Source organism: Heteronotia binoei, chromosome 2 (genome assembly GCF_032191835.1).
Source record: "Heteronotia binoei isolate CCM8104 ecotype False Entrance Well chromosome 2, APGP_CSIRO_Hbin_v1, whole genome shotgun sequence".
NCBI lineage: Eukaryota > Metazoa > Chordata > Lepidosauria > Squamata > Gekkonidae > Heteronotia > Heteronotia binoei.
The window spans coordinates 188,531,492-188,553,002 of NC_083224.1; the positions used below are offsets into that span (position 1 = coordinate 188,531,492).

A 21,511-nucleotide genomic window follows, 5' to 3' on the forward strand; every position below is an offset into this window, starting at 1 on the left:
AAAATTAGAAGATGATGATGATGATGATGATGATGATGATGATGATGATGATGATGATGATGATGATATTGGATTTATATCCCGCCCTCCACTCCGAAGAGTCTCAGAGCGGCTCACAATCTCCTTTACCTTCCTCCCCCACAACAGACACCCTGTGAGGTGGGTGGGGCTGAGAGGGCTCTCCCAGCAGCTGCCCTTTCAAGGACAACCTCTGCCAGAGCTATGGCTGACCCAAGGCCATGCTAGCAGGTGCAAGTGGAGGAGTGGGGAATCAAACCCGGTTCTCCCAGATAAGAGTCCGCACACTTAACCACTACACCAAACTGGCTCTCCGATGTGCCTGCAGAGATACTGATTGATCACCTGTGCCGGGGGGGCGGACAGTAGCCTGGGGGTGGAGCAATGCTAGTGAGAAATCAGTATCAATGGTAGAGCATCTACATGGCTTGATGAAGGTCTCACGTTCGACCCTTACTGTCTCAAAAGGATCAGGTAAATGGGGATATGAAGGACCACTACCCGAGACCCCAGAGAGTGGTTGTCTGTCTCTCAAGGATGTCAAAATTGCAGCCTGGGGGCCAAATGAGGCCCCAGAGCAACTGGCTTGTTTGCTTCCTTCTTCCTCTCTCTTGCTTCCTTCTGCATCTCACAGCATCAGGTTAGGGCTGGCAAAACCATGATGAAAGTCCTCTCTCAACTATGAAGCTGCCTGAGCCGCTCTAACCCACCTCACAAAATTATTGCGAGGAAGAAAGGAAAACACCATAGACTTTTCTCCAGGGCTAGTGCTGTGTGAAGTGTTTCGTGGTGTTGCGACGAGTGGGGTATGTTTCTTTGATAAAGGTGTATATGGAAACAGTAACATAGGCGATATTTACTGTCAGAGGCTGTTGGCTGCCCACTTCTAAAAAGCTTTCATAAACAGTGAAGCTTCTCGTCTGGCAACTTTGAAAAAAGAACTGAAGAAATGCCAATGAAAAATAAGAACTGATTGCACGCAGAATTCTTGTAGCACTGGCACTTTGATTTACCTGTGGATGCAGGCGAATGGTTTACAAGCAGTTGAAGTTGGAAACTGACATGATGAATGGAAAAATAACATTGTAACTTTTATTCTTCTCACTTTGGACTTTTGAATCTTGAGACATTTTTGTATATTGCTAAGTGATACTATTTTTGTAAAAGGTGATTTAGAGTAATTAGTTTACTTGTATAAATATATTTTATACTTATTTGTTAATTTTCCAGTTTTTTTGGCGTTTATATAATCTGTCATTCACTGTGGTACTCTAGGTCTGATTGTTTCTTCTGCATCTCAGCTTGCTTTGCAAGTCTTGCTCAGTCACACAGGAGCTGCAGAGCAAAACCTTGATTTTCTCCATTGATTGAGGCTGCTTCCGCTCCTGGTCCCCTGGGGAGGGAGGGAAAGAGCCAGAGCTTCCTTTGCCCAGTTCCCTGGATCCCATGGGAGAAATACAAAGAAAGCAGCTTTAAGACCAACAAGTGCTAATGTTTTAAGCATGTTTTATTTTAAGTTTTTTTTTAAAAAAAATCCTAAGTCGTGTTTGTCTGTGTCCTTTAAAACAGTTGTCCCCAACCTTTTTGGCCCCGGGGACTGGCCCAAGGGCTGGCCTGCCAACCACAGCCCAAGGGGTGGCGGGGGGGGGCACCCAATTCGGCTCCCCTACAGCATTTCTTCCTCCCACCTTTGGCCCCCCGTGCAGCCTTACCGCCTCCTCCCGTTTTCCTCCTCCCTCCTTCGCCCCCCCCCACGCATAGCCTCCTCCCCCATTTTTCTCCCATTTCCTCGTTCATTGCTGCTGTCAACGCAGCCACGCCACCTCCTTCCTCCGCCGTCCGTGCAGCCTTGCCGCCTCTCTGCTACCTAATCTTAAATAGAGGTGCACACATGGCCTGGCCCCAGCTCTACAAGGTCTCATTTATGTCAGATCTGACCCTCATAAATGAGTTCTACACCCCAGCATTAGATGGCACTGACTTTGATGGACCAATAATCTGGTTCGATGTAAGGCAAGCTACATGTATTCAATGGGTAGGCATTTGGACTTTGACCTGGGATTCCGAGACTCTGGGGCAGGGCGCGGGGAAAGGGGAATAATATTTGTGAGTCAGTATGGTTCCACTAAGGTATGAAGCTTGCTGGGCCAGACTGTCTTTGTCTCGTTGTTGTGGGACTGTGAACATGACAGGTTGAGGGAAATCTTGTACATTGTCCTGAGAGCCTTAGCAGAAGCAGCTGTCTGTGTGAAAAATATGTTATAAAATACTGATAATGCTTGTATCCCACTCTTCCATCAAGGAGTTCTAAGTAGTGTATATGGTGTTTTCCTTTCTTCCTCTCAATAATTTTGTGAGGTGGGTTAGAGCAGCTCACCTAGTTTCCTAGTTGAGAGAGGACTTTCATCATGGTTTTGCCAGCCCTAATCTGATGCTGCGATCACAGCTGGCTATCTAAGCAAGCTGAAATAAACACATTGAATGCAGGGACCTTTACGTTATTCATCTGATTTTGATGTGTTCCGCACATTTTTAAACCCCACGCTTGAGAGTTTGCGTTCCCCAGCGCCAGTACACACATTCAAGCACCTTTGTAGCTCTGGATTTGGTGTATACTGCCAGGTGTGGTTTTGCTTCTCACCTCTGGGCATTTTTAACCAGCTAGCAGCAATTCTTTTCTGAGGTAGTTCCTCCCCACAGGTGAAGAGCGTCAAGCCATGCCTGAAGCAACTTCAGCAGTGCATCCAGACCATTTCAACGCTCCACGATGATGAGATCCTGCCCAGCAACCCTGCAGATCTCTTCCACTGGCTGCCCAAGGAGCACATGTGTGTGCTGGTCTATTTGGTGAGCTGCCTTCCTTTGTGGTGTTTAACTTTGGGTGGGGCAGTCCCATCTCCTGACTAGCTGCTGCAGGAGTGCTGTAGAGTGTGTGTGAGGAGGTGCCCGTTTGTGTATGTTTGCTAGTAGGAGAACCTGAACATTCATTCTTTGTGGGACTGGGATAATTTTTTTCTCCCATTTCGGGATGCCAGTTTCCAAATAATGGCCTCATGGAAATGGAAACCGCCACTAGTGAACACGTCTTGTCTTTTTGCAAAGCTTGCCCATCGATATGATGGGAGGTGGAGTAGTGGTGGAGCTCCCATGCTCAGTCTCCAGTTCAAGGACCTTGACTAGCAGGTGCTGTGCGGGGCCTTTCTGGGCTTGACCCCCAAGAAAGCCACTGCTGGTCAGAGGAGACACTGCTGAGCTTGATGGACCATTCATCTGACTTGGGATAAGGCAGCTTCCTATGTCCACCTATCCCATCAAAATATAGTTTAGCAGCAGCTGTCACAGAAATCCTAACTAAATATATATCAATGGGGTCCGAACTGGTGGAGATTGACCAGGAGAGAGAGATCCTGGAGTTGTGGTAGAGAATTAACTGAAATTGTCGACTCAGTGGGACAGCAATAAAAAGGGCAAATGCTGTCTTGGGGATTATCAGGAAGGGAATCAAAAGCAAATCAGCTAGTATCATAATGCCTCTATATCAGTGTGGCCAAACTTGCTTGATGTAAGAGCTACCTAGAATAAACAGCAGATGTTTGAGAGCCACAAGACATAAATGTCAGATGTTTGTGAGCCGGAAGGAAGGAAAATAGATTGGGGAGGGAGAGGTGGAAAGAAAGCAACTTTAACTTTAAGTTTAAAACAATTTTGTTGGTAACATATGGTAATAAATCTATATCTTACATCTTTTTTTTAAAAAAGCTTATTTTATCTACCCCATATATTACTTTCTACCCACCCCTTCCCCCGTTACTTGACCCCCGCCAGTGTTATTTACTTAAAATGCAAATATTTAAAGGTATTCTTAACTATTAAAACAAAAATTTATATTCTTTTTAAAACTTAATCATTATCAAAGATTGTCCAATGTCTTTTTATTTTCCACTCTTTTTCTACATATCTTCTAAACTTTTTCCATTCCTTCTTAAAAACTTCTAAATCATAGTCTCTTAATATTCTTGTTAATTTGTCTATTTCACTCCATGTCATAACTTTTATAATCCAATCCCATTTCTCTGGTATTTTTTCTTGCTTCCACAACTGCACATACAATGTCCTAGCGGCTGAGAGCAAGTACCAGATTAAAGTTCTATCTTCTTTTGGAAATTTTTCCATTTGTAGTCCCAACAGAAAAGTCTCTGCAACTTTGTTAAATTCATATCCCAAAATCTTAGAAATCTCTTGCTGACTCTGCCAAAACATTTTAGCTCTTTCACCAGTCCACCATATATGGTAGAAAGAACCTTTATGCTTTTTACATTTCCAACATCTGTCTGGCATCTTATTATTCATCTTTGCCAATTTTTTAGGAGTTACATACCATCTATACATCATCTTAAAACAGTTTTCTTTAATACTTTGACATGTTGAAAGTTTCATCGAGTTCTTCCACAAATATTCCCAAGTTTCCATCTGTATTCCTTTATTTACATTAATTGCCCGTTTAATCATTTGCGATTTCACTACTTCATCTTCTGTAGACCATTGTAGAAGTAATTTATATACTTTTGAAATTAATTTATCATTGTCTCCAAGCAGAACTTTTTCCAATTCTGTTTGCTCTTTCCTTATTCCTTCAGTTTTAATATTCTCCACCAAGCTCTTTATTTGTTGCATTTGAAACCAATCATATTTATGATTCAACTCTTCAGCAGTTTTCAGTTCTATTTTGCCACTTTGTATTTTTAATAATTGATTATATGACAACCACTTTTCTCAGCTGTTATTTTTATTACTTCAGCTGGCACTATCCATAACGGTCGTCTCTCATCTCCATATTTCTTGTATTTAATCCATATATTTAGCAAATTATTTCTTATATAATGGTGAGAGGAAAAACCGTCCATCTTCTTTTTTCCATAATACAAATACGCGTGCCAGCCAAATTTATTTCCGTGACCTTCCAACACTAAAAGTTTTTTGTTTAACAACGTTATCCATTCTTTCATCCACACTAAACAAACTGCTTCCTGATAAAATTTTAAATTCGGCAGTTGAAACCCACCTCTTTCTTTTGCATCTGTCAAAATTTTCATTTTAATCCTTGGTTTCTTCCCAGCCTACACAAATTCTGAGATTTTCCTTCGCCATTTATCAAATTGTTTCCATCCTTCACAATAGGAATAGTTTGAAACAAATACATTATTCTTGGTAAGATATTCGTTTTGATTGCAGCCATTCTACCCAGCAATGACAAATTAAGCTTATTCCATTTTAACATGACTTCATCCATTTTACGCAATAACTTCTCATAATTATTTTTAAACAGATCAATATTCTTCATTGTTATCTCCACCCCTAGGTATTTTACATTAGAGGTGACTTCACAACCCGTTAGTCTCTGTAATTCTTGTTGCTTGTTCATCCGCATATTTTTATACAGAATTTTTGATTTTTCTCTATTAATACAAAGTCCCGCCACCTCCCCATACTCTTGTATTTTAGCTAGCAGCAAAGGTGTAACTTGTATGGGGTTTTCATTTATAAACATTATATCATCAGCAAAAGCTCTATATTTGTAAGTAAATCCTTTTATTCTTATTCCTTCTATTTCTTTTTCTTCTTGGATTTGCATCAATAATATTTCAAGTCATTATAAACAACAGTGGTGAAAGCGGACAGCCTTGTCTAGTACCTTTGCTAATTTTCATATCTTCTGTAAGATCTGTGTTTATACACAACCTTGCACTTTGTTCAGAATATGTTGATTTTATCATTCTTATAAAGTTTTCACCCAGCTCCATTTTTTCCATTACTGCAAACATAAAGTCCCAATTTAAATTATCAAATGCTTTCTCTGCATCTGCAAAAAATAATGCTACTTCTTTTTCTGGATGTCTTTCATAATATTCTATAATATTTACAACAGTTCTAATATTGTCTCTTATTTGTCTTTTGGGAAGAAACCCTGCTTGATCTTCCTTTATGAAGTTTATCAAATGTTGTTTAAGCCGTTCTGTGGAATATGCTGGTTGTTCTGTGACTTTCTGCAATTTATAGTCTGTAGGGTGTTTTGCAGAGCTGGGTACCAAGATTGGTGGATGAAAATGCCTTCTTCCTTTCTGTTAAAATTTTGTTAAATGCCTTCTTCCTTTCTGTTAAAATTTTAACAGAAAGGAAGAAGGCATTTTCATCCACCAATCTTGGTACCCAGCTCTGCAAAACACCCTACAGACTATAAATTGCAGAAAGTCACAGAACAACCAGCATATTCCACAGAACAATCAGCACAGTCAACAACCATCTTCCTTATCTTCACACCCCCTCCAACCCTCCCAGCAATTAACACAGAACAATGGTCACATTCAACAGCCAGTTTCCTTATCACTAACCTTCCAGGAAGCCCCACCAAACAATGGGCACATCCACAAACCAATTGCCCTTTCACCACACCCCCTCCAGCCTAGAAATAGCAGCTCTCCAGCAGCCCTGGCCCCGCTCAACGCACAGCAGCCAAGAAGGTCAGAGCGCCTGCTCTGGCTGCAACGCCACTGAAGATGTTCTCCGCAGCTGAGAACGAAACGTCTGGAAGAAAAACTTTCTCCAGTAGAACACGGCACTTGAGCCCGAAAGATTCTACAAACCCTAATGATGTTACCAGCCGTGAAAACCTGAAATCTTTGATCCTTTGCACTATTAGGCGCATAGAGTCCTAATAACAACGGGGGAGGAAAATGTCGAGCTGAGCTACCATTGAGAAACATCGGCGGCCATTGCTGGGAGGTCAAAATAAAAACAATGTTTTTAAAGAATTCGAGACATTAAAAATTATTGGAGTTAACTGAGAAGAGGGTAAGAGGTTAAATACTATTGGTCATATTATTTATGTGGCCCTCGGATGTTTTTAAAAGGGGGAAAATTGTAAGGAGCAGTAAAAAGTTGCGACAGCCATTTTGGAAGTTTTAAAAACTAAAAATAAATACCTTGACTGTGGGAGCTCCGAGGACAGCAAAATTGGGCTTATTATAAAGCGCAGGTCCTACTCTTTTGAATATGATAGTCGAATTGGAAATTGATGCAGTCCAAATTTTTGTTGTTTTTTAAATGTCTGAACACAAGCAGCACCGTACAAGGGCTACTTCATTGGGAAAAATGCAGGACCAATTGGAGGCAATGGAGGCCAGAATGATGAAAGGGGTGAGAGAGATGATAAATGAATCGGGGGGAAAATTATTGCAGAGATAAAAAAGATACGGAAGATCTCAGAAAGGAAACTGAGGAAACATCTAAGAAAGTGCAGGAGGTAGAAGGCAGAATGAAAGTATATGATTCCACCTTGTTGAAAATGCACAAAAAAGTGACAATCCATGACTGCAAATTGATGGAGACTCGGATACGTCTGAGAGGAGTACCTGAGAAGGAGGATGGTGTTTTAAAAGAATATATAATAAAAATAATTTTTAGAGGAAGACCCTGAAGAGTCTAAAAACATGTATGACTATATGTATAGAGTGAACTCACTTTATGCCAAGAAAAATAACTTACCAAGAGATGTTGTCGTAAGATATATGACAAAGGAAATGGTGGGAAGGATCATGAGTAAAAACTTTGAAAAGACATTGATAGTGGGAGGCAGTAGAGTGAGAATCATGAAGGAGCTGCCAAGGCAAGTGATAAATGATAGAAGAACATATAAAAAGTTGACAGAAAAATTGAGAGACAATGGAATGAGGTTCAGATGGATAATACCCGAAGGCTTGAGCTTTGAGCTCCAGGGGGAAAGAATTACGATTACAAATGCACGGGATATGTGTAGATTTTTTGAAGAAAATAAAGAATTTGCACCATGATGGATTACAAATTATTGTCTTGGAATGTAAATGGACTAAATTCACCACAAAAAAGAAGGGCAACATTTCATTGGATTAAGAAACAAAACTGTAATATAATTTGTTTGCAAGAAGTGCATATTAAACAAAAGGATTAGAAATTTTTATGGAACAAACAATTGGAGTGGAATTTTTTTCATTGGCTGAACAGAAGAAAAGGGGAGTGGTTTTTTATATTAAACAAGAATTGGAGCCAAAATTAGTATTTAAAGATAAAGATGGAAGATTTGTAGCAGTAGAGACAATATTAGATGGAGAAAGCCACTTTAACTTTAAATACATTCTCCAAGCTGCTGACTGGCTTGTCTTCGAGAAGTTATTTAAAGAGAGAATTTTTTCTTCCCAAGCTGGCCAATGGAGTGTTGGAGCTTCAAGAGCTGCACAATATACCGTATTTTTCGCACCATAAGACGCACTTCCCCCCCCCCAAAAAAAGTGGGGGGGAAAGTGTGTGCGTCTTACGGAGCGAAGGTACCATACGTACCTTCCTGGGGGGGGGGGAATCCGCTGCCTCAGTCCGGCGCTTCCCGCGCCTGCCTGCCTGGCTCCAGCTCTGACGCTACAGCAAGCGCCAGGATCGCTCCCTCCGCCCTCCGATCCCAGCGCTTGCTTTAAGCACCAGAGCTGAAGCCATGCAAACAGGCAGGGAGAAAGCACGCCGCCCGCTCCACAGCCAGTGCTTGCGAAGTGCTGGGTATGCGGAGGGGGCGGGTGCTTCCTCTCTTCCTGACTGCCTGGCTTCAGCTGCTGCTGATAGCAAGGGCTGGGATCGGAGCCTCCGATCCCAGCCCTTGCTATCAGCAGAAGCTGAAGCCAAGCACAGAGGAATCACCCCCCCCCCCGCAAACCCAGCGCTTCGCAAGCAGCAGCTGATGCCAGGACAGAGGAATCACCCCCCCCCCCCCCTGCAACTCAGCGCTTCCCGAAGTGCTGCGTTTGCGGAGGGGGGGCGGCTTTCTCTGTTCCTATCTGCGTGGCTTCAGCTGCTGCTTATAGCAGGGGCTGGGATCCCAGCCCCTGCTATAAGCAGCAGCTGAAGCCAGGACAGAGGAATCACCCCCCCCCCCCCCCGCAAACCCAGCGCTTCCCGAAGCGCTGCGTTTGCGGACGGGGGGGGGGGCTTTCTCTGTTCCTATCTGCGTGGCTTCAGCTGCTGCTTATAGCAGGGGCTGGGTTCCCAGCCCCTGCTATAAGCAGCAGCTGAAGCCAGGACAGAGGAATCACACACCCCCTCCGCAAACCCCTCCGCGTTTGTGGAGGTGGGGGGGGGGCTTCCTCTGTTCCTATCTGCGTGGCTTCAGCTGCTGCTTATACATTATTATACATTGGATAGAGAAGATAAACTATTCTCCCTTTGTCATGATACAAAAACTTGTGACCATTCGATGACATTAATGAGCAGTTGGTTTAGAACAGATAAAAGGAAGTACTGCTTCATCCAATGAGTAATCAATATGTGGAATTCACTGCCACTGGAAGTGGTGGTGGCTACAAGCAGGGGATTTGGAGCAGAGGTCCATCAGTGGCTCTTAGTCACAAGGCATAGATGGAACACACTGTCTGGGGCAGTGATGCTCTGTATTCTTGGTGCTTGGGGGGCAATAGTTGGTGGACTTCTGGAGTTCTGCCCCCACTGGTGGACTCCTGATAGCGCATGCCACTGTGTGACACACAAAGTGTTGGATTGGATGGGCCATTGGCCTGATCCAACATGGCTTCCGTTATGTTTATAACGGAGGTGTGCAAATTCTTGTCATGTGGGTGATGCTGGAAGTTGTGCCTGCATACAAGTCATGTTTCACTTGCTGTGGGGGAGGGCATAAGGCCTCTTACCACCTGACAGTGATGTGTTCTGGTATTCCCTGCCAGGTGACAGTGATGCACTCAATGCAAGCCGGCTACTTGGAGAAGGCTCAAAAGTACACTGACAAAGCGCTTATGCAGTTGGAGAAACTCAAAAGTGAGCAATGTTTTTAAAAAAAAAAATGGGGAGGGTCACTGAGTGCTGTTGGGTGTGATTGGGTACCTTTTTGTCATGGTTCTGTGCTTAAAATGCATGTTAATTTGTTCTTTTGAGGGGGAGGTTGTATAGACACCCCCTATATTACTGCTCTTCGGGAGCCATACTTCACTTTCCCAAACCCCGTAATAGCTCCCATTTAGAAGGTAACGAATCATTACTTTTCCAAAGCTTACTCTCTCTTGTGCCGTTGAAGAGTATTCCTTGGCATATGTGGATTGAAGCCAATTCTTTTTGGCTCATGTAGAGCAAGGCATTCTGTGCCTCCCTGCTAGCGGTGGGCAGTGTTCCCTCGAAGGTGGGTTAGTGTGAGCTGGCTCAGTTTTTAAGCCTCTGGCTCACACATTTGTTGTCTTAGCTCAGGAAAAATGATCCCAGAGCAAGATAATTCATGCAGTAGCTCACAACTTTCATGCCAGCAGCTCACAAAGTAGAATGTTTGCTCACAAGACTCCATAGCTTAGAGGGAATTTTGGTGGTGGGTATCTTTCAGTCTCGTTTTCCCACAGAGGACAGAGACTGGCAGGGATTTTATGTGTGTGCGTGTGTCTTGGCTTTAGCCATCCAAAGGGCCCTAGAGGGAGATGGCACCCCTCCAGAATTGCCAAGCAGTTGCTTTCCAGCACTCAAGTAGGCTCTTTACGTTGGGGGAGCCAGCTGCCCCTCTGGATGCAGGGCTGCTGTGTTTTTCATTATCCCTCCCCTCCATCCAGCTTTCTTTCTTCCTTCCAGTGCTGGACTGCAGCCCGATCTTATCATCCTTCCAAGTGATTTTGCTAGAGCATATCATCATGTGCCGGCTTGTCACAGGGCACAAAGCTACAGCATTGCAAGAGGTAAAGGCCATTGCTTGAATCTGGAGAGGGGGGGAGGTGTCATATCAGAAAGGGGAGCAGGAATCCTAAATTGAAAAATCTGGCGTGGCCCCAGCTGAATTTATTTCATTTTGAAGAGCTGTCCTGGATCATTCCGAGGTGGGTTCATCTGTTCCAGCATCTCTTCTCCCCCAGTGGCCAGCTGGATGCTCTCACAAATCCTGTAGGCAGGGACACGGAAGCTTTGGTCAGTTTGGTGTAGTGGTTAAGTGCACAAGCTCTTAGCTGGGAGAGCCAGGTTTGATTCCCCACTTCTCCACATACACCTGCTGATGTGACTTCATGTCAGCCACAAGTTCTCTCAGGGCTGTTCTGCTCAAGAGCACTTCTGGGAGAGCTCTGTCATCCCCACCTACCTCACAAGGTGTTTGATGTGGGGAAGGGAAAGGAGATTGTAAGCCTCCCTGAGACTCCTTTGGTTAGTGGAGGGTGGGGTATAAATCCAATCTTTTCTCCTTCTTGAGCCCCTCTCACTGTTCTTGCCCCCAGGCAAATTGCATCTGGAGGTAGCCTGCAACTGAGTGTGGAGGCTCCATTTAGTTGCCCCAGCTGGCAGCCCTGTAACAGGTTTCTCCTGTGAATTTTGTCTCAATTACTTTTTGAAAGCCCTCAGAGTAGTAGCCATTCTGTGACAGCACGTCGTATAAGTTAATTACAAGTTTATTTGCATAATTTTTAGCTAGAAATTACAAGGCAGCTTCTAACCACTGGCCCATACAGTTATAAATAATGAATACCGTGTAAAGTGGCGACAGACTTCCTTACAGTGGTTTACAACAAAAATTCCTGAGGCTGCCAGAAGGGAAAGGATGTGAGGGAGATCCCACCTTTGGTGACAAACTCAGAGGCCTTAGTGGAAAGAGAAGTTTCTGTTTGAGCAGCTAGATGGGAAGAGCCCCTTAAATGAGGCCTTGCAGCAGGGAGGTCAGAGCCCAAAAACAGGGGCTTCAACTAGCCATTTAAAACTTTCAACCTGCACTTTGTACAGTGCAGGGGAGCAAACAAGCCAGCTGGTAGAGCTCTTTCAGTACCATCAGATGATGCTCTCAGATCACTAGTGCTGAGAGGAACCGTATTTGCTCAGGATGGGGCTGTATCTGGAAGCCCCACGTAGGTCAGTGGCCGCTAGCTTCAGCCGATTCCTCCTGGGCCTTAAGGGTGGAGATTGAGCTCCCCTTACCTGGGCCTTGAGATTTTTATTTTCTCAGCTTGTTCAGAAGCAGACCTGTACAACTGTGGGGGGGGCAGTTTGTATTGCTGCGGGAGAGGATCCCCAGTGTGAAATAAAATGCTCTGTCCTTTCCTGTCTTTCTGCTGAAAGATCTCTCAGGTTTGCCAGCTCTGCCAGCAGTCTCCCAGGCTCTTTTCTAACCATGCGGCTCAGCTGCACACTCTTCTGGTGAGTATGACGCCCCTCGTGCATGACTCCTTCCACCTTCACATAGTCAGGCTTGGAAATCAGTGTAAAACGTTTTCAGAGGAAAAGCGAGCAGCATCTCCCACTGTCAAGTCAGAGCATGTGTTTGTGTGTGTGTGTCTTAAATTAATAGCTCTTAACATTTGGCGGTATTTCAGTATGAGGAAAACCCCACCCGTGCAATTCATAGTCTGCTGTGCAGACCCTCGCAACTCTGTAAAGGGAAGGGCTTTCTCTTGATGAGATTGAGAAGATGAAGCTCTTGTGGCCCGCCCTCGAGAAATGCTGATTTGATGCTTTGGGGTCCGTCAGCTGTTTTTCTCCAGACCAGTTTGTCAAGGGATCCTGGAGCCTTTTGCCATCTTCTGGGCATGGAGCAGGGGCCACTGGGGATTATGTGTGTGAAGGGGAGGTATTTGTGATTTTTCCTGCATTCTGCAGGGGGTTGGACTAGACGAACCTGGAGGTACCTTCCAGTTCTGTGATTCTAAGTTTTGAGGGGGTGCGTGGGAAGCAGACACCTGTGTATCAGTTGCACCCTAGTTGAAAGATGGAGTCCCCGTGAACAAAGGTAATTTATTCGTTTGCAATTCATGGCAAGTGGGGGGCACATGACTCAGCGGAGGAGCCTTTGCTTTGTGTGCAGAAGTTCCCAGGTTCTGTCACCAGCATCTCCAGGACAAGGCGATGTGAAAGACTTCTGCCTGAATCACTGGACAAGCCGCTTCCAGCCTGAATAGACAAGGCTGACTTTGATGGAGCAATGGGCTGATTTAGAATAAGGCAGCTTCATGTGTTTGAGGGTTTTTTTCGTTGCTGCTTGCCCAGAGGGGTCTCGTGCCAACTTACAATACTGACAACAACCTTATAAATTACAGGGCCTTTTTGGGTTTTTTTTTTTTGAGCAGGAAAGCACAGGAACACAGTTCCGGCTAGGTATCGGGGTGTGTGGCCTAATATGCAAATGAATTCCTGCTGGGCTTTTTCTACAAAAAAAGCCCTGATAAGTTGTAAACTGACTAACACGAGATAATCCATATAAAATATTAAGATACATGACTCAGTGCCGTACTACTATCAAACCAGCTAGAACATATGGTTAAATCTCCAAAGGTCTGCCTGCACAGTTCGGTCTCACATGGCCTGTGGAAGCTAAGCTAGTCCCGCGGGGCATGGGTCTCATCCAAGAGCATGTTCAACAAGGCAAGGGACATAATTAAGAAAGCCCTTTCCTTGGTAATGGCTAACCAAACCATCCTGCAGCTTGGCACTTGCAAGAGACCCCCGAGAGGATGACCAGCGCTTTTTTTTAATAGCAGGAACTCCTTTGCATATTAGGCCACACACCCCTAATGTAGCCAATCCTCCTGGAGCTGACAGTAGCCCTGTGCGAAGAGCCCCGTAAGCTCTTGGAGGGTTGGCTACATCGGGGTTTGGCCTAATATGCAAAGGAGTTCCTGCTACGCAAAAAAAGCCCTGCGGATGACCAAAGGAGGCACAGGGAGTTACAGTGGCAGAGGCAGTCCCGAAGAGAAGAGGGTCCCGGATCATAAAGGGTTTGAAAAGTTAACACCAGCACCTTGAACCAGATCCGCAAACGGATTGGTAGCCAGTGCAGCTGCGGCGAAACTGGGGTAATGTCAGTTGACTGTGATGTTCTGGCAGCCGCATTGTAATTTTCAAGGGTAGCTCTATATAAAGTGAGTTGCAGTAGTCCAGTTGCATAGATAAACGTGGCAAGGTCTGACCCAGACAAATAAGGCCAACGTTGCCTCAATGTGGGGAATGAGAGCAGTATCAGAAGTGGACCACTGTGAGTCCGAATATACCTGTGGGTCCCTGAAGAAATATGCTTCAGTATTGTAGAAAAACTGGGTAAATAAAAGGCCTGTTCCACTGACACCTCCCCAGACCTCAGCATTTGGTAATACATGGAATGAGCGTAGCATTCTTAACCTAACACAGCCCCCCCTCCACTTTGGGTGTGGGGACATCAAATGTGCCACTGAATTCCCCTTCCCCATGCTGTTACGGGGGTGGGGGGGGGGGTTGACCTAGCTTCTCCTGTTTACCTCAGGATGCAGCAGGCATTTTAGAGACCCACACCCTCTACCTTTTTTCTTGTTCCTTGTTTTTCTAGAAGCCAGAGTCCCAATTTTGAAGCCTGAAATGTGATTTCTATTTTTCTCTTGAAGGGGCTGTACTGCATTTCTGTCAACTGCATGGACAACGCGGAAGCGCAGTTCACCACAGCACTGCGGGTAAGGCCAGATTTCAAACTGAGATTCAGGGGGTGGCTTCGAACCTGCCTTGTTTTACATAGGGATTATTTGAGAGGGTTGTCTCTTTAAAAAGAAAAGAAAACTTCGAAGGCTTGGATGCAGTGAGGCCAGCTGTGAGTCGCAGAAGCCCTACCCTGCTTAACCTGGCCTTTCTTGTTTTCCCTGCGGCAGCTGACCACCCATCAGGAGTTGTGGGCGTTCATCGTGACAAACTTGGCCAGTGTCTACATCAGGGAAGGCAACCGGCATCAGGAGGTAGGAGCCATGGTTGCAGTTTTCGGGGTGGTTATGAGGAGTGGCTTGTCGAAGTGTACCATGTTTATCTCACGCTCAGACATTTGGGAATGCCCGTTATAATTCAGCATGCTTGCCAAGATGCAGTGTAACTTCCTGTTGTGAAGACACTTGGGGAAAAAACTTGGCTTCCCTGCTATGTTCTCTCTCCCTCCCCCTCACAGCTTTCAAGGGGCTGGTCAAACCAATATTGCTTCAGAGAGCACTTGATTTAAGCCAAAGAAAACAAGAGATGGTGCTGTATTGTTGGCAGTTTGCTTTTGTGACTCTGCTAAATTTGCTGAGTTGCCGTTCTGTGACTGCTGACTCTTTGGTTGCTGGCCTCTGATTTATCAGCTGATGGTGCTTGTTATATTTCAGATACCATACTTTGTATTACAAGCTGCCTTTAAAAGCCAATATCCAAAGGGAAAAAATAACTTTAAAGTATCTACTTGTCTAGAGTCTCCCCCCCCCAGCTACTTAGAGTAAGATGTTCAAGACTTGGTGAGTGGGAATGTTAACCACCCTAAGTCAATTTGTGGAGAGGGTGGGATATAAGTTTAAAGTAAATAAATAATTCAGGAAGCAGCGTTATTGCACAGAATTTATTATTTGACAGTGTGAACTCGGTAGCACTGTTAAGCTGAGTTGTGCCACCTACGTGTGTTTCATAATGTTGTGTGTAATTTTTCCATCTAACTTTGGTTTTGGTAGTCATGGAGATGGCAGAGAAGCTATGTAGAGCCTTGAAGCACTGGCCTATCAGGCAACTCTGTGGCCATCTAAGACTCCTCCAAGCGTTGCCCACACAGTGTTGAGCACCTTTTTCTAATGATAAGAGCCAGAAACTTCTGTTGTTTTCTGAATGAAAGCGGAGAGTATTAGGGAATGCAGGGGTTCCTATGGTACATCCATCATTGCAGCCCCCAAGAGTCAGGTCTGTGTTTAATGCTGCCTTTGTAACAGGTACTGTGTTGATACGGGCAGTTCTGCAAGAGCTTGGAAAGGCTTCAGTGCCCCCGTTCTGCATGGGTCGCCTTTGCACCATCTCCCAGGTTCCCTTTTTTCTACTTCCTAGACGGTAAAAGAGCAAACGCTTCAGCTCCCTTCTTTGTTTTCTCCTTCTCTGACTCTAGCTTTACAGTTTGTTGGAAAGGATAAATCCAGACCACAACTTCCCTGTCAGGTATGTAAGAGTTATTGCAGGCCACCAATGTCTTTGTGAGTTGGGAGTGGTTTCCTAATAAGGATCGTGCAGCATCACTGGCCTTGGGTGAGCACTCCGCAAAACCATTGCATAGATGAGCTGGCGCTGCAGGTTGGTTGCCTAAGCTGGTGAGTGGTTGCCCCTGGCAACCAGCTGAAAACAATGAGGTATGTTGGGCAGGGCCTTGGACGTTACTCTTTTTTTACTTTAAAGGCTACTGATCCATTAAGGCTGAACAAACAGTTGAGGGGGCAGCCAAGCACAATGGTTGCATAGTGATTAGCCCAGTTTTTTTCTTATTGTACTCACAGCTCTCCCCTCCCCCCGCCATTCAAAAGGGAAGTGGTGACGTTGACTAGTCCATGTCTGCTTTATTGCTGCTGATACAACACACATGCGCATTCCGGAAAAAGAGACTATTAGCATAGTTCCCTGCAGCTTCTTCCCTTGGATATGAATAGCAACAATGAGCCAGTTTCAGAGTGAGCAGGCCATAAATGGAATAAAATAAATAAAAATAGATAAATGAATGACAGGCAAGGGAGAAGAGAAGTAGGGCGAATGAAAGTGAATGGCAGACTTGAAATATCGTTAAAGCTGGTGGGATGAACAGTGGAGATGTTTCCTGTGCTCATCTGCCTTTAACCTTCACCTCAAGCTTTGAGAGCCTTCTGTGGCCAACCTCTTACCCTTACAAAGGCTGCTAATAAGCAGTTTCTTGTAGGGTAGCTTTCAGGGGGTTCAAGCCTGAACTCTGGGGGCTCTTAGGGCAGTTGCACACAAGCAACCAACCAGTCAATTTATTTAAAAATATTTATAAAGTTTATTTTAGTTTCTGATAAACAATTTATTTCAATACCAGTGTCGCTCTAAAGCCATGCAGCAAGAAAATGAAAAAGCATGCTCAACTGTCCGATACTTCCAGGGCTTTGAGTCCAGTGGAACCTTTAAGACCAACAAAGGTGATGCCACTGGACTCAAACTTGGTTCTACTGCTTCAGACCAACATGGCTACCCAAGTGGATCTACTTTCAGGGCTCGCATTAGACGGCACAAACCTTCAATTCCAAAGACGAAGGCCACAGCTCAGGCGTTGTCTACGTTGCTAGCAATTGAGGTTCAAGCAGGACATGGTTTAGGCCTCAATCAGAATCGCAGCTAGCATAACTTCTCCTAGGCCTGTAGTTTATTGCCCAGCCATCTCAGGTGAGAATGACACCCAGTCAAACACATTCTCTAGGGTGTTGGCGAATTCTTTGTATGCACAGGTCACCAACTTTGGTGGGGGGTTTCTTTTGTACCCCCAACAGCACAAAGCCAAAACCGAAAGCTGCAGTTCCCAAAACAGCCTGCAGTTATTAGAAGGCTAATACATAAGAGCCCCGTGGCACAGAGTGGTAAAGCTGCAGTACTGCAGTCAGAGCCATCTGCTCACGACCTGAGTTCAATTCCAGCAGAAGCTGGTTCAGGTAGCCAGCTCGAGGTTGACTCAGCCTTCCATCCTTCCGAGGTCGGTAAAATGAGTCCCCAGCTTGCTGGGGGGGAAGTGTAGATGACTGGGGAAGGCAATGGCAAACCACCCTGTACAAAGTCTGCCGTGAAAACGATGTCACCCCAGAATCGAAAACGACTGGTGCTTGCGCAGGGGACTACCTTTACCTTTTTAATACATACTCACTAATAAGTTTAAAGACCTCCTAGATAAACTTTTTTAGACTCCATGTTTAGAAAAGCAAACAGTTTATTAGACTCCAAGTTTTTTCTCTAGACAGAAGGCTTAAAATATAGTTAGAAAGGCAAAACAAGAGATTGCATTAGTACAGTTGCTCATACAGTTTCTTTAGACAGAAGGCTTCAAATGGATAGAAAACAAAGCAGTTAGATAAACTTTGTACATTTCAGTTTCTCCTTTAGATAGAAGGCTTAAAATATATAGGTAGAGAACAAAACAGAAAACAGTTACACATTTGGAATTCAATCAAGCATAAAGCATAAAATACAATAAACCAATAATGAAAAATATAACTCTCAACAGGGACTTCTGCTATTAGTTACATTTTCCCATTTAAAATCAAAGTCTCAAATCTTAGTAGATGCTATGCTCTAGATTCTAAATCTGAGCATTTTCTCTGTCTTTGAGATCTCAAACAGAAGATGATTTAAATCAGCAAAGGCTGTCTCTCCTCTTAGGCTGTCCAGCTGAGAAACTGCCTCTGCAGAGCAGCCCCAGAGTCTTAAGTTCCAATTAGTGTGGCATAATCTGACGCAGAGGCAGTGTAGCAACACTCTGGTCCAGATCAGCAGCATGGGCCAAAAAATTCACAGCTTATATAGACTCCAGTGACCCCATAACAGATCTACTGGGTCATTTACTGTCAACCATTCTTACAGCCAACTGTAAACAATTTCAGCTAACTCAAAACAATCATGGCTGAGATTGTCCCCAGTTCACTTCTACCTTTCACCCACTTTCTGGGTCTTGGCAAATGGCTGCTCCCTCCATCTTGTTTCCGCCTTGCTATGTAAGGATCTTTACCATATATGGAACTTCCTGCTTGAAGAGGCAGCTTGAACCTTCACTCAGTTACCCCATTGAGCTCTAATCTAACTGTAATCATGGTACTTTCCATGTCTGTGAGCCGCCCTGAGCCTGCCTCGGCGGGGAAGGCGGGATATAAATAAAAATTATTATTATTATTATTATTAATATAGATGCCCCATGGTGCTGAAAGACTGAGACCTCTAGTGGCCAAATTCCATAACTGCAGCCAATAATCATAGAGAAATATAGAAGCTTCTAAGGTGTTTGAAGAGCTTTAGTGCTCATTTCATAAGAGCGTGGCTACTTTCAGAAAGAGTTCTTGTAGCCAATTTCATAAAGAGTATGCTTAAGATCATAAAGAGGGCCAACCCAAAATAAATTCCGCCACATAGGGAAGTCAACAGAAGATTACATCATCAACCCCAGCTCTCTAACCCTCGAGCGCAAATTTTCATGGGCATTTAATCATGCCACCTCCATCTTTGGGCTTGAAGCTGATAAGAGCTGTATAGGCCAAGAAACCAATTAACCGCTGCTGCAGGATGGACTAGGACCATTAGTACATTAACCCTTGAGAGGAGGCCAGGGATGTTTTGCCTCACAGTGGCATGATCTGCTGATGACTCTAGGTATTTGTACTGGCAAGAGTGTGACAAGAGGTCTAGTCAGGGATGGAGAACTGAACCCTGAGCTTCCTGTTTCTACAAAGCAGATCTGGAAACTTGACTGAGAAGCTCTGTCCCTTTTAGGGTGTAATGATTTTTGCATCAAAATCCAGTAGCTTGAATAAACTGTGAAGGATACTAAAGTAACCTTTTTTGGTAAATAAAGAAAAGCTCAGTGGATCCCATTAACACATGAGTCTGCCTTACACCGACTACCCTCGGTCCACCAAGGTCAATACTGCTCAGACTGGCAGTGGCTCTACAGAGACTCAGGCAGTGGTCTTTCACATCAGCTCCTGTCTGGTCCTTTTAACCGGAGATGCTGGGGATTGGACCTGGGACATATGAACATATGAAGCTGCCTTATACTGAATCAGACCCTTGGTCCATCAAAGTCAGTATTGTCTTCTCAGACTGGCAGCGGCTCTCCAGGGTCTCAAGCGGAGGTTTTTCACACCTATTTGCCTGGACCCTTTTTTGGAGATGCCAGGGATTGAACCTGGGACCTTCTGCTCACCAAGCAGATCCTCTAGCACTGAACCACAGCCCCATTCATGGCTCTCCAGGGTCTCAAGCTGAGGTTATTCACACCTACTTGCCTGGACCCTTTTTAGTTGGAGATGCCAGGGATTGAACCTGGGACCTTCTGCTTCCCAAGCAGATGCTCTACCACTGAGCCACAGCTCCATTCATGGCTCTCCAGGGTCTCAAGCTGAGGTTATTCACACCTACTTGCCTGGACCCTTTTTAGTTGGAGATGCCAGGGATTGAACCTGGAACCTTCTGCTTCCCAAGCAGATGCTCTACCACTGAGCCACCGTCCCTCCCCTTTGAACCACTTTGAACTAAAAGCCTATAAAACAGAATCTGTCTGACTTTCCAGTCTCTGTAATGACTGAAAACTGAATAATAGCACTTTAAATGAGACGCCATTGGGGTTTATAATTTTTTAATGTAACTGGTTTTATTGATTTCAATGTATATGTATTTTATTCTTATGTTGTACATCACGATTCATCAAGTTAAATAAATAAATAATAGAGATAGCTGTAAATGATACTGTGTTATGCCACCAATCCGTTCTCTGCTTCACAAGGTAAGTGTGCCCCCCCCCCCATCTGCACCTCCTGCTACTCTTGATGTACCCTTACATAACCGTGTGTTTTCTTTTGCCTCCAGCTCCCATTGCTTGCGGGCTGCTGCCTTCTACATCCGAGGACTCTTCTCCTTTTTCCAGGGGAGGTACAATGAAGCCAAGTAAGTGTGTGTGTGTGCTTTTAAGGGGAGAGACAATGCCCATCGGTTGACTCAGTCATATGTTATTGGCATGTTTAACCATGGCTAGGTATAGTTCAGGATCTCCTCAAGAATGCAGTGGTATTAGTGCTATTCAAGACCACACAGGAGAGGATATGGTATAAAAATGTAATAAATAAAATGTTGCATTGGGGTTTTTTGGAAGGGAGTCATGGGAGTGAAAGGCCTCTTGGTTCTCAGCCCAGCAGGAACTGACGTTCCCTACACCCTCTTACCCTAGGATTAGGCGATCTTCATCGCCTGGGTCTTGCCGCAGGCAACGGATCCATACATGGGTCTTGCCGCAGGCAACGGATCCATACCTCGGAGTCTCCAATAGCTTGCCTAGAGCGGTTTTTTGGCACGCTTTCTGCTCGCCCTGGGGAGCAGGCATCGACTGCGCGTGCCTGGAGCGAGCGGGAGGCGCCATTCCCACTCAGTTTCTTCCTTTCCGCCACCCGGACAACACCTACCTTGCTGTGTTCCTCTCTCCTCAGCTCGTCGTCTTCTCAGCTTGTCTTCTCCTTTTTCTCTTACCTTTCTTCTATCATTTTTCATCCTTATAAAAAAAATTTTTTTAAAGCGCCCTTGTTTCTGCGCTTTCCTTTCCCTATTTTTCTCCCCTCCCTTGTCCGGAGCATATGGAAGGGAAAATTACTTTCAAAAAGTGTCGGAGGTGTGGATCTAAAATCCCTACTTCAGACGGACATTCATACTGTCTTTTCTGCTTGGGTGAAGCTCATCGGGTAGATACTTGCTCTCATTGCGCCAGCTTCGGTAAACAGGCACGAAGAAACCGAGCGGCCAGACTTCAAAGTTTCCTGCTTGAAAAATCTCTTCGGGCTATGCCCAACTCTGATTCGCCACCTCCCCCGCACCGAGCGGGAGATTTGGGTGCGTCGGCTGCTCCTCAACTTCACAAGGAGCATAAGTCCGACAAGAGACCATCCAAGCACTCCGACACCGGCCACAAGGCTTCGAAGAAGTCTTGCCACACCGATTCGTCCGCCTTGGCCCCGAAGAAATC

General features: G+C 44.9%; 1 protein-coding gene and 1 non-coding gene across 2 annotated transcripts in view; one reads left to right on the top strand and one right to left on the bottom strand.

The window, feature by feature from the left end:
• MAU2 (MAU2 sister chromatid cohesion factor) overlaps positions 1 to 21,511 on the top strand; it is a 58,921-nt gene that overhangs the window by 19,253 nt on the left and 18,157 nt on the right. Inside the window, exons 8-15 of the mRNA XM_060232694.1 lie at positions 2,719 to 2,865; positions 9,774 to 9,864; positions 10,657 to 10,760; positions 12,121 to 12,198; positions 14,412 to 14,477; positions 14,670 to 14,753; positions 15,911 to 15,960; positions 20,368 to 20,445. Of these exons, the coding sequence (XP_060088677.1) occupies positions 2,719 to 2,865; positions 9,774 to 9,864; positions 10,657 to 10,760; positions 12,121 to 12,198; positions 14,412 to 14,477; positions 14,670 to 14,753; positions 15,911 to 15,960; positions 20,368 to 20,445 (698 nt within the window). The remainder of the gene's footprint in view (positions 1 to 2,718; positions 2,866 to 9,773; positions 9,865 to 10,656; positions 10,761 to 12,120; positions 12,199 to 14,411; positions 14,478 to 14,669; positions 14,754 to 15,910; positions 15,961 to 20,367; positions 20,446 to 21,511) is intronic.
• TRNAP-GGG (transfer RNA proline (anticodon GGG)) lies at positions 19,804 to 19,875 on the bottom strand. Its single transcript has one exon. It is a non-coding gene; the product is annotated as a tRNA-Pro (tRNA).